The sequence below is a fragment of the Brassica oleracea genome, chromosome C7 (genome assembly GCF_000695525.1).
Source record: "Brassica oleracea var. oleracea cultivar TO1000 chromosome C7, BOL, whole genome shotgun sequence".
NCBI classification, from domain to species: domain Eukaryota; kingdom Viridiplantae; phylum Streptophyta; class Magnoliopsida; order Brassicales; family Brassicaceae; genus Brassica; species Brassica oleracea.
In genome coordinates this window covers 17,266,759-17,278,975 of record NC_027754.1, presented here as the reverse complement: position 1 = coordinate 17,278,975, position 12,217 = coordinate 17,266,759, and the positions used below count along the sequence as shown (strand labels likewise).

Genomic DNA, 12,217 nt, shown 5'->3' with positions numbered 1-12,217 from the left:
AGTCGTTTGGTGAAGAAATTAAAACAGACGACTTACATGTAAGTCGTCCAGAAGAGTTTAATATTTTTAGCGGGAAATTAAATATTTTTAGCGGGAAACTAAAATAGAAGACTTTCCAGACGACTTACAAGTAAGTCGTCTGGTTTAAATTATTTAAGCGGGAAAATAATTTTTTTAAAAAATTTTAGGCGGGAATATTTGGACGACTTACATGTAAGTCTTCTGTTTTAATTTAAATCCCAGACGACTGAAATGTAAGTCGTCCGAGTAAATTATTCAACAGACGACTAAAATATACGTCGTCCGAGTAAATTATTCAACAGACGACTGAAATATACGTCGTCCGAGTAAATTATTCAACAGACGACTGAAATATAAGTTGTCCACACCCTAAACATAACCCCTAAACTTAATTATCTAATTAAAGACTTCATAAAATCAAATCAAACTTGAAAAGTGTTTACTATACACATAAATAAACACATATAGGTGAAAACTAATTTTTGAAAAAAACATTTTAGTTTTCCAAAATCTAACCCTAACAATACATACAATACTACAACATATGTTTGCCAAACTCCTAAACCAAAGTATTTCATGATTCACTACTTCCACTCATCTATCTTCAAAACATATCAGTTTTATCATATCTTAATTTATATCACTTAAAACAGTTTATAATTGCTTCATTTTAATTTTTCACGCATCAAAATATTTTTTTACAAGATTTATAAATTATTTTTAAAATAAACCGGTACCAGACGACTTACACTTCAGTCGTCCAGACGACTTCCAACATCTCAGACGACTCAGACGATTTACTAGGGCTATATTCGTAAAAATGGCTTCTGTTTTTTTGTTTGGTCACAAGGGGCTGAGCTGTAATTTCACTAGGCTTTTAGGTTAGTTTTGCATTTGATTCAAGTTTGGGTATAGGTTTGGGGTTAAAATCAAGTTGTGGATTAGTTTTTGCAAAAACCCCTTCATTATATCCCTATCGAGTTCATATATTTTGATATAATAACTAGAGTATTGTATATTTTACTTCAAAATCTATTTTTTTTTTTAAATGCTATACAATCTGAGATCCAAAATATATGAAAACTCGGTAAACTTTAATACATCAGTTCAGTTTAATGATATCATGATAATTCTATAGTGACTTGATGAAAATCAAAATATGGAGAATTCACGACTGTGAAGTCCCTGTGAAGTCACGACTGTCTGATTGGTGGTCCGCCGGTGTCTTCCTCCCACGCCGCACCTTTCGAGCTTACTGTGAATGTTTTTGTTGTTATGTTGTGCTGTTGTCATGTAACCTAGAGTCTTTCTCCGGTTAACCGGCACCGTGTAACTCATGGATCCCCTTTTGGGATTCCAGCTCATTACTCAAATAAAAGTTTATTTAAAAAAAAAAAAAAATGGAGAATTCGACATTGCTTGGAAACTTTGCTTCGGGCTACAGAAAATTTTATCAATAAAGTACGACATGCAAATCCTAAATGACCTTTTATAAATGTCTTACGTGAGATATTTTTGAACACAAGTTAGTTGTAGTTGAGCAAAAATGCAAAATACGAAGTTGATATAGCACATGAATAATTTTTCAATTTTCACTTTACTTAAAAATATAGGAATTGTAAAGTATCATTATGTTGGTTTGTGTAAATTAATATCATTTGGATTTCTTATATACGACTTTGTGGACTAGAAATTGGAAGATAATGATGAGAAATCGCATTTAAAAAAAGAACGAAAAGTCAACCAAGTTGTGAAGTAGTGGAAGTATGTGGTGGGATTTATTAACTAACTTACAACACATCAACATATCATAATGCATGTCCTTTTTTACATACCTAGGACTGGGTATTTTAACCTGGATCCGAAGACCCGAACCGGAATCGACCTAAAAATACTTGACTTGAAACCGGACCGAAAATTTACAAGTACCTTTTGGGTCTAAATTTTTTTTACCCGAAAGAACCGGAACCGAAAAGGAACCGACCCGAATAGATCCGGACCCGAAAAGAACCGATCCGAATAGATCCGACCCGATAAGAACCGATTTGTACCCGACTTAAAAACATGTATATCTAAAACTATGATGTTTTTGTGTTCTATTTTATATATATTATTTTATGATTTAGTTGAAATATCTTTTGTTAACAACATTTGTTATTATTTTTTAACATTTTTAAAGTAATATAAAGCTTTAAAATGTAAAATTTAGAGTTTTAAAATGTTTTATTTTAATTATTAATAGTTTCATTTAAGTTGTTTTGTACAATTTTAGATATATATGACAAATATTCAACTAAAGTTGATGGAATTGAGTATATAATGTCCTTTTCAGATTCTAAATACCCGAACCCGATCCGGACCCGATATGGACCCGAAAAATTACGGGTATTTTATGGGTATTTTAATTATAGACCCGAACCGACCCGGACCCGAGAAGAACCGACCCGAACCCGAACCAAAAATTTCTAAGTACCTATTGGATCTAAATATTTAAGACCCGAAAAGACCCGAACCCGAAAGGAACCGGCCCGAACCCGACCCGAAGACCCGGACGCCCAGGCCTATACGTACCTATGACTCCATCAGGGCCGGTCCTGGACCAAGCCTAATTAAACATTTGTCTAAGACCCCCAAAATTTTTGAAAATTTTTATATGTAAATAGACCTCCGAATTTGTAAAAAATAAAAATTTAGACCTCTAAATTTTTAAAATCTTTATTAAATGGTCTAGGATTCCCAAATTTTTAGGGCCGGCCCTGGACTCCGTATATGACAATACCTCTTTTTGGACGACATACATGCCATGGACGTGTGAATTTATTAGTTATCAATTCTTCATTTTTACTGATTACTTCTTTACTATTGATTACTTAATCAGACGTTTGATACCTTGTTATATGTATGTTTATTTAGTGGACATCCGGTCGACAAACTTTGCATCAGTGATTTACAAAGACCAATATACATGTGTTTTTTTTTTGCGTAAATGTTAAATTTTATACCAAATTTTCTTTTTGACAGAAGTACAAAAATGACTTAGTAGCAGAGAAAGAAAGAAAAAACTAAACAACACAGAAATGAGAGACCAAAAGATCCCAATGACCTAGACGACAATGATACATAAAACACTAGCTAACTGGTTTGACAAAAGGAAAGAGCTGGACCAAGAAAAGAGCATTGCCAAATGAAAAGAGTATTTTTGATATCCCATGAGACCACGCTCGGTAATTTTGGCCTCTCCGAAAACGCTGATCCAAATGATTGATACCTTCATTACGCAGCTTTGCAAGTCCCTGTGTCAACTGAAGAACTGAACCACCAACCACCACCGGAGGTATGAGCGCAGAACCAGAAGCTACAAACCTCAACTCTCACCCGAAAGCTATGCCGCGCCTTCTGGATAGCCGAAACAAGATAACTGGAGTCGCATTTATTAGATCGACTTCAGAAGTAATGCGATCCAGGAGAAAACAGGTTGAAAACACCACCAAAACCCCCAACATGAAGCCTCAAACCTGCAAAGAGAAGAAGTGTTGCACCACTACACATGACAATTGAACATATGCAGTGTTGGGATGTGAGCACAACCAATCGAGCCACTAGAACGATCAACGACTGCAACCGAGAACCGTCCTACACTTGAATCTTCGAGAACCGAAGAACAATACTCTAAGCTGAAAGAATCCATCTCCGGAGCAAACATAGACAAACATACATGAAACATGAAGAGCTACTCCACAACGAAGGCCAAGGCCTTCACTCGGAGAACATAGATGGGGGCCATGTAGAGGAGAATCGAAATGAAGAAGCACCGAGAGCAGCAATCCAGAAGCCATAGACGACCACCCTTCACAACTACAAACAACATTTGCACGAGCCAGAACAGAGCCAAGCTCCATCTCCTGCTTGCATACGAGACTCAAGGCTCGCCAACGTGGTAGAAGAATCCACCGGAGCTCACCAAACACCGATGAAGAGGAGCCCAACTCGCGACGACACCGCCGGGAACCGAGACACCACTCACTGGAGTCACTTGACATCCAATCGAAATCAGAAGAGATCCTTCTACAAATTCGAACGGAGAACAAGCAAATAAACCCCCACACGGGCAACGAAAACCAGAGAGACCCTAAAGAAAATCCGGTCTACTCCTGAACCCTAAAAGCCGACCATTACCCCGAACCACCGAGCTACCGACTCACTGTGAAACCAGAAGAGACTGAGACACCACCAGAACCGTCACTCCTCTCGAGCGGAGGACTTCCCGTAGCAGAAACTGAAACCCAGATCCGTCACTATATCGAGACACGAAGAGGAAGAAGCAACAGCGAAGGAGAAGCAAAAATAGCACTTAAGGTAAGCCTCCGGCGCCGGTACGCACTCGCACGCCACCGGACGCCGGAGCGAACGTGAGAAGCTTTGTTAATGAATAAAGAGGCGAAAGCGTCTACGGAGGAGAGAGAGGGAGCGAGAGCCAAACTAGTATAACATGATACATGTGGTTTGAAAGCATAGTATTATTTTTTCCCACTTGCTTTGTTTCCAAATTTTTAACAAATCAATTCTTTCATCCAAAAAAAAATCAATTTCTTCTCGTACTTTTCGAATTTGATCTATGAACCATTTTTGCCAAATAAGAATTAAAATATTATTTATGGGTACAAGAGAAAGACACAAAATACGAAGGTCAAAGCTCTGACCAATAGATAGGCCGCCGGATGCAACATGAACCGTATATCATAATGTACTGGTTGTCAGACGAGATCAGACAAAAGTATGATGGAACAAGACTTATAAACCATTTTATTAGATACGTCAAAAACAAAAAAACAATTTCCTGTATAATTTGTTTTTTGAGAGCCATTGTCTTAAATAAATCTAGATCGTGCGTCCCACGGTCTAAATTTATTTAAGACAATGGCAAAACTAAATTCAAAACTGTAATGAGAGTCATGACTATGTAGAAACTGAAAATAAATTTTAATCGACTCAAAACTGTTAGTTTTTGTCGTAGACCTCTTTGATTCTAGGAGAAGGCAAAACTAAATTCAACGATAACTAGACACACAAAAACCCCCAAAACAATAACTGAAAAGACATGATTTTGATGTTGTTCATGCGATCATGTAAAATTAGGGGAACTTTGGCGTAATTCTTTGTTAACTCAAGAGCTAGTAGCTTTGGATGAGCCCATTTTAAGGCCCATAAAAGCCCGTTAGAAAACCCGTGAGCTAGTTTCAACGTATTTTTTCCTTCTTTAAGTTTCGTTGTTTTTCTTCTAATTACAATTCGATTCGTCAAACCTCAGCAGATCCGAGTTTAGGGTCCTTTTGATTTGGCGTGGATGGCATCGAATCCTCACAGAGGCGGTGCGGGTGGTAGTTCCCTCTACGGCGGTGCGGCACCGTACAGATCCAGGTGCTCCTTTTTGAAATTCAATCTGGTTTCTTCCTCTGATCATTTGGATAGAGAAAACTAAAGGGTTTGTAATTGGCTGCAGAGATGGGCTTAGCACTAGAAGTGGTGCTGGGTCAGAGGAAATCCAGCTAAGGATTGATCCCATGCACTCTGACCTCGATGACGAGATCACTGGCCTCCATGGTCAAGTCAGGCAATTGAAAAATGTAATCCCATTACTCTCTGAATCTCTTTGAGCCAATTAGGTTGATCATAAAGCGTCTTCCTTAGATATATATTATATGTTTTTGGCAATGTATTTGTTTGCTGAGTGGTGATTAATTATTGGGTTGACTTTTCTATTCGTTTTATACCATACTAGAATGAATCAGTCGCAGTTCAATTCCTTGTGTTTTGCACATAACTTATTTTTTGATGCAGATTGCTCAAGAAATTGGGTCAGAAGCCAAGTTTCAGAGGGACTTCTTAGATGAGCTGGTATGTTGTTGTCCTTGTTCATGTCACTTTTGTTCTTGATTCAAATGTATTTGCTTACTCACCACTCAATTATTTTTGAATCTACACCTGCTTCCCAAATTAGGTTTGATTAATTTTAGGAATGAATCTTTGTAAATCCACAGTTATACTGAGGGTCTGCTATGGTCTGAAGTCTGAAAGCTGGTGGGTAGGAATACATATTTTCAATCTCAGCTTATAATGAACGTACTGGTCTAGTCATGAATATAGAACAGCCAACAGAGATTGTGACAAAAAAACTAGATTTGGTGGTTGGCAGAAAACATACATAAAAGTACTGCTATAAAGATACCCTAGGATGTAAAATAGCAAAAGTGAACCTAATGATGTTCTTGTCTAAAACATAATAAAAGCTTTACGGTGTTGTTTATCCTCTTCTTTCTTTTTTTTTTTTCATTTTGTTACAGCAAATGACTTTGATCAGAGCGCAAGCGGGGGTGAAAAACAACATAAGGAAACTGAACTTGAGCATCATACAGAGTGGCAACAACCATATCATGCACGTGCTTCTTTTTGCTCTGTTCTGCTTCTTTATTCTCTACATGTGGTCCAAGATGTTCAAACGATGAAAGACTCGTCTTGGTATTTGGTGTTAACCCCACGAAAAAAATAACTTGATGCAATGTTGGAAAGTTGTAGAAATATCTTTTAGTTACGGTACGACATTCTTGTGTGGTTCTTCTCGTTCAGTGTTGTATAGAGTGCTTATTTTGAACAATTCATAACCGCAGGCAAGATTATGTTACATAACCACCGCTCGAGATACTTTTAGCCTTTATTTCATTTCTTTGTTGGTCTGTCTTAAGTCCTAAACCCGATTCATGACCCGTCCATTCAAGTCTATTCGGAAAGATAAGTCTCAGCAAGTTGTTGACGATTGTTGGGTTCATAGTCAGTGTTCTGGGTCTACTATTCACTCCATGATCTCTCACGTGGCTTGTTCTTATTGATGACTAGACTAATCTTACGATGGTGGCGACTGCACAGGATAAAACACTCTACACTGCAGCCTGCAGGTAGAAAAAATTGGGAAGGAAGAAGATAAGAAATTTTCAATGGCTTCTTCCTTATCCACCCCCGTTGTTGTTGCTTCGGCTTCATCGCGTTTATGGCATCCTGCTTCCAACGGGAAGATTAGTGTTCCTTCTGCTTCGCTTTCTCTCCGCACTGGTTCCAGACGGAGTCCGTTTTCTCTCGGCTCTTCCTCCACTTCTTCTCAGCTGCTCCATTGCTCGTTCCTCTCTTCATCTCTCTCCCTATCGTCTGCATTTTCTGGTTAGCCTCGTTAAATCTATCTTTAAACCTTGTTTGTGCGTAGCCTCGTACTAGTATTGTAATTGCTATGAATACATGTTCTTTTAATTATCAAAGACTTGGAGATTCGGAACAATACAATATCTATCGTAGATACTACCAGACCATGTAACGTTCTTGTTTTGTTTCCATGTATTTTTCAGGTTTGTCCATTGCGTTTGATTTCAGCATTGGAACGAATGGCCAGAAACGCAGAGGGCTTGTGGTGAGAGCTGGAAAAGCTGCTCTGTGTCAAACAAAGAGAAGCCGATCAAGAAAGTCACTGGCTAGGACTCATGGTTTCCGTTTGAGGATGCGAACCACTAGTGGTCGAGCCACCATCAAGCGCCGACGTGCCAAGGGTCGCTGGAACCTCTGCCCTAAGTCCAATCCTAGCAGCGGCAAACGGGCTTAAAGCTCGTTTCTCTCCTCATTTTATCTCCAATTTTGCTTGATATGCCTCTTTTTTTTATGTGCTCTCGATTCGTTTTAAATCAATTTCTTGGGATACTTGTTGCTTCATTAAATTTTATACATAATTGTAACGCTGTTAGCAATTATTAGTTTGTTTATTTCAGTATAAAATCATACTCCCTCTGTTCTGAAATATAAGATGCTCTCATCTTTCTAGGTAACTTTAAGTTTACTGAAAACTGTGTAGCCAATCAAATTTAATAGTTTTATTTCGTAATTGGTTGAGTAGTTTTTAATTTATAATTTTAATGATATTTTCTGGATAAAAAATAACTTTCTTAATAAATGTGTACTATCTAAAACATCTTATATTTAGGCTCAAAGGGAGTATAACCGAGTTAGCTAGTCAAGCAACAAGATAAGAAGCATACTGAGCTACACCACACATGCCTCGAGGCCACTCCACATATCTACGGAGTCTAATGTAACCATTCTCTCCCCGAGTCGTACCTCATGAATTCTTAGCCAGCCAATACTTGATCCCTTCCGGGCTCGTCCCGTACCCAACCAACGTCACTGCATGATTCATACTTGTCCCACAGTCTCCGGCATTGTACACTCCGCTTGAGTAATGGATGAAACTTTCCTTCCTCGCGGTACAGCCTCAAGCAACGCACGCTCGTTGTTTTGTGGAACCGCATTGAACCCTCTGATCTGCATGGCGGATTTGACGTTGGACTGGCAAGTCCCATCTTTCACTTGTTAAGGATATGCTTGATCTGAAGCAATGCCTCGGTTTGATACAATGTACTGGAAAGCGTATGTCATTGATCCGCATTTGCAGCCATGGTTACGCGCTCTATCACAATATATAAGTTGCTGTTCGGACAGTGATACTAGGTTTCCTCCGGAAATCTTTGACCTCCCACCGCTGTAATCGTCGAGAACGCCCAACAAGCACCAGCCCCATATATTGATTACTTCAGAACAAATCTCATTAAAAAAAACATATTAAACCCAATTCCAAATAAGTATCCGAAAATAATTAAAAATATATAATGAATACTTCAAATAAATATAACATGTATTAATAATTCAAATACTTGGTTTTTTTTTTTTGAAAAAGAAGAGTATCGTATTTGTTACCCTGTAACCTAGAATGATCACCCGAACGTGGGTATTAAGTTTTGTATGTGGAGTTAAATTATGACATTAAGTTACTAATGAAGACATTCACTACATTCTTACCAATCCGTAGAGACTTATTATAATATGTAATTCTAGCAAGCTTACCACATCCTCCTTGTTTTTTGACAGGTGTTACAACTCCTTCCTTTCTCCAGTCCTTACTCTCGCCAACGCGGCTGACGTTCCAATTCCAAGGTAGCATCGTTACGGATGGTGAAGTTACGTTAATATCACTGAGACCCGTGTTGGTGGCTAGGAACTCCTCATCGGTCAAAATCCGTGAACTAGTTGACACCAAGTTTGTAGCTTTGATTCCCCTTGTTATTGAAGTTCTCAATGAATTCCAAGTTTTTCTTGAAAATTTTAAGCCTCATCTGTTTCTCCGACTCATCGCTATAAACTTGAGAGAATTGGATCATCCAGTGTTGGTGGTAATCAGCAATGGTTGTCTCCTGAAAAATGACACGGGATGTAGCTTGAGAGATCCTAAGATCCATGGAAAGAATAGTTAGAACCAAGAGCACATGCGACACTAAGATCCATGGAAAGAATAGTTAGAACCAAGAGCACATGCGACACTAAGATCCATGGAAAGAATAGTTAGAACCAAGAGCACATGCGACACTAAGATCCATGGAAAGAATAGTTAGAACCAAGAGCACATGCGACACTACCATATCTTTTTTTGGTTTTGATGGATACATATGAAAATTTCAAGCTTACACAAAAATATGAAAGTGTTTAGTATTTATAAAAATGTTAGGCAATAATTATATTTACATTTAGAGGAAACAAATGAACTGAATACTTAAAAGACTTTTACTGGATTCACACCAGTCAAATGTAAATATAATTGTATTGCCTAAGATTGAGAAATTAAATTTGTATTTTACCAAAATAGGATGAGTAAAACAAATCAAACAATGGGAAACTACATCACTTTTTGCATTATTGGTCGACTGATTGTATGCAATAAAAGTGTAGATTTAGACCACACCAAAACAATTGATAAACCAGACTATATAATCATTTTTATTGTTATTCTAATGTTATATAATAATTATATAACACTTTAACAATAAGTCATTTGCCACTTAACTAAGCAATAGGATAATAAGCATACTGAGCCACACCACACATGCCCTCAGGCCAGTCCACATCTCTACGAATCCTAATGTAACCGTTCTCTCCCCAAGTCTCACCCCAAGAATTCTTAGCCAGCCAATACTTGATCCCTTCAGGGCTCGTCCCGTACCCAACGAACGTCACTGCGTGATTCACTCTGGTCCCACAGTACGGCTCATCGTACACTCCCCCTGAGTAATGCATGAAACCGGGTCCATCTGCGTCAATGGAAACCGAGACAGGCTGTCTCGACACAGCCTCGAGCAACGCACGCTCGTTGTTGTTTGGAACAGCCTGGAAACCTCTGATTGATGCGACAACAGCTGAGAACCGGCACATCTCGTCTGTCCATAGGAAAGGGTACGCTTGCTCTGAGAAAGGGTAAGCTTCCTCTGAGGCAATGCCTTGTTGGACTATGTAGTCGAAAGCTTCTTGCATTATCCCACCTCGGCAACCATTATTATACCCTCTGTCGCAATCGAGAAGTTGTTGTTCAGATAATGGTATCAGATTGCCTCCGGCAATCTTCTTCACACCTTCCACAGCGGCAACAGCTGAGAACGCCCAACAACCTCCTGCTCACATATAAACATTGATTAGTTTTCTTCTCAATGAGTTTCTTAATACTCTAAACCTAAGCTAGACTGAGAAACCGAACTTGGAGTCTAAGTTTTAAAAAACATTATGATGAAACCATGGAATTCAGATTACTAAAAATGTTTATTATGCATATCATACACTAGAGATCATCGTTTAGAATGTATAATTCCTTAAAGTTTACCGCATCGTCCTTGGTATCTAACCGGTGTTACAGCTCCTTCCTTTCTCCAATCTTTGGTCTCATGAGGGGCGACATCAGTGACGTTCCGGTTCCGATACGGTTCCATTTCATAGAAATATTCAGCTGGTGAAAATCCGCCAGTGCTCCTAAGACCGGTATGTGTGGCAATGAAATCCTCTTCGGGCCAATCCGCAAACTCGTTGACACCAAGCTTGTAGGTTCTATCTCCCTTTCTATTAAATTCCTCAATGAATTTAAAGTTCTTCTTGAACACGTCGAATCTCATCTGCTTCTCGAGCTCGCTGTTATAAACTCGAGAGAATCGATCCATCCATTGTTGATGGTGGTCAGCCAATAATGGCTCGTGGAAGGTGACACGAGATGTGGCTTGAGAGACGTTTAAACCCATGGAAAGAATGGTTAGAACCACAAACATGAGTACTATCGATGACATTTTTTTTAATGAATAGGGTTTTGAGTTTGTTGTTATGAAAAAGTAAGAATGGGAGAAAAGGTGCTTATAAAGAAAAGAATTGTAGTTGGTTATGATCTTACTGGAAATTGAGAAAATATTGCAAGTTCACTCTATATTTCGCAGCTTTATTTGCACATATATAGCAACCAATATGTTATCACACGATTTAATTTTAAAATTAAGAGAATAAGATCTTGCTATATTTACTAGCAACAATAGTGTTTATGGTAGTGTTACATTTGCGTTCAAATGGAATCCTTTGTGTGAGTTATTAACATTTAATTCGAACCCAAAATTTTCACTGCGGCAGTTTTTTTGGGGATAATTGAGTATTAGATTATGGCTGCAACTGGAATCATTTGGAATGTTCTTGGAATGAAATCATTTAGAATGGATCATTCCATAAGATTCTATGAAATAGCTATCATAAAATTTTTTTTAAAAAAATTTCACATATTTAATTTGAATGGAACAAAAAAATCTTTTGTAAAATCCATTTTTTGTTTTCATGCACTACAAGAAAACATATTTATTACAAGGGTCATATTCCTTGTTAATTCGTTGTAATAGAAGGGTTACAACGAATTAACAAGGAATAGAGTTTCGTTGTAAAACGCCCGTCGTAATGCAAGATTCGTTGTAACTTCCATGTAACATTTACGACGAAATAAATTCGTTGTAAAAGCGAAAGAGAGTATTTTGTCGTAGTTTCGTAGTTACGCTTCATCGTAAAAGACTCGTATAGTTTCCTTGTAAAGTCGTCTTTAATTACTTGTACAATTTACGACGAATTTACAAGTCTTTTAATGTAAAGTCCTTGTAATATTTACGAGGAATTTACAAGTATTTCCTAGTAAATTTCTCGTAAAGATTAAGAGGATTTTACAAGGAAGTACTTGTAAAATCCTCGTAATCTTTACGAGAAATTTACATCTCATTGTCATATTATTATATTATTATGAAATATTCAAAATCAAAATATATAA

General features: G+C 37.8%; 3 protein-coding genes and 1 pseudogene across 3 annotated transcripts; 2 read left to right on the top strand and 2 right to left on the bottom strand.

The window, feature by feature from the left end:
* The first annotated feature begins 5,299 nt into the window (after nt 1-5,299).
* On the top strand, nt 5,300-6,738 carry LOC106302118 (bet1-like protein At4g14600). Its single transcript, XM_013738638.1, has 4 exons — nt 5,300-5,439; nt 5,522-5,645; nt 5,860-5,916; nt 6,363-6,738. The coding sequence occupies exons 1-4, from the start codon at nt 5,366-5,368 to the stop codon at nt 6,522-6,524; spliced, it is 417 nt and encodes a 138-aa protein (XP_013594092.1). The 5' UTR covers nt 5,300-5,365; the 3' UTR covers nt 6,525-6,738.
* A 223-nt stretch (nt 6,739-6,961) lies between these two features.
* On the top strand, nt 6,962-7,818 carry LOC106302117 (50S ribosomal protein L34, chloroplastic-like). Its single transcript, XM_013738637.1, has 2 exons — nt 6,962-7,230; nt 7,413-7,818. Exons 1-2 carry the CDS (start codon nt 7,011-7,013, stop codon nt 7,661-7,663), a joined length of 471 nt encoding a protein of 156 aa, XP_013594091.1. The 5' UTR covers nt 6,962-7,010; the 3' UTR covers nt 7,664-7,818.
* A 250-nt stretch (nt 7,819-8,068) lies between these two features.
* On the bottom strand, nt 8,069-9,368 carry LOC106305456 (annotated as a pseudogene).
* Nucleotides 9,369-9,861: 493 nt separating this feature from the next.
* On the bottom strand, nt 9,862-11,227 carry LOC106304802 (ervatamin-B-like). The gene is made up of 2 exons (XM_013741194.1): nt 10,757-11,227; nt 9,862-10,550 (listed from the first exon to the last, which is right to left on the bottom strand). Exons 1-2 carry the CDS (start codon nt 11,208-11,210, stop codon nt 9,949-9,951), a joined length of 1,056 nt encoding a protein of 351 aa, XP_013596648.1. The 5' UTR covers nt 11,211-11,227; the 3' UTR covers nt 9,862-9,948.
* Nucleotides 11,228-12,217: the final 990 nt, after the last annotated feature.

Coding starts and splice junctions, on each gene's coding strand:
- LOC106302117 (XM_013738637.1), top strand. CDS start 7,011: ATGGCTTCTTCCTTATCCACCCCCGTTGTTGTTGCTTCGGCTTCATCG. Junction 7,231..7,412: donor CCTATCGTCTGCATTTTCTG/GTTAGCCTCGTT, acceptor TGTATTTTTCAG/GTTTGTCCATTGCGTTTGAT.
- LOC106302118 (XM_013738638.1), top strand. CDS start 5,366: ATGGCATCGAATCCTCACAGAGGCGGTGCGGGTGGTAGTTCCCTCTAC. Junction 5,646..5,859: donor AAGTCAGGCAATTGAAAAAT/GTAATCCCATTA, acceptor TTTTTGATGCAG/ATTGCTCAAGAAATTGGGTC. Junction 5,917..6,362: donor GGGACTTCTTAGATGAGCTG/GTATGTTGTTGT, acceptor ATTTTGTTACAG/CAAATGACTTTGATCAGAGC.
- LOC106304802 (XM_013741194.1), bottom strand. CDS start 11,210: ATGTCATCGATAGTACTCATGTTTGTGGTTCTAACCATTCTTTCCATG. Junction 10,551..10,756: donor TAGATACCAAGGACGATGCG/GTAAACTTTAAG, acceptor ATATGTGAGCAG/GAGGTTGTTGGGCGTTCTCA.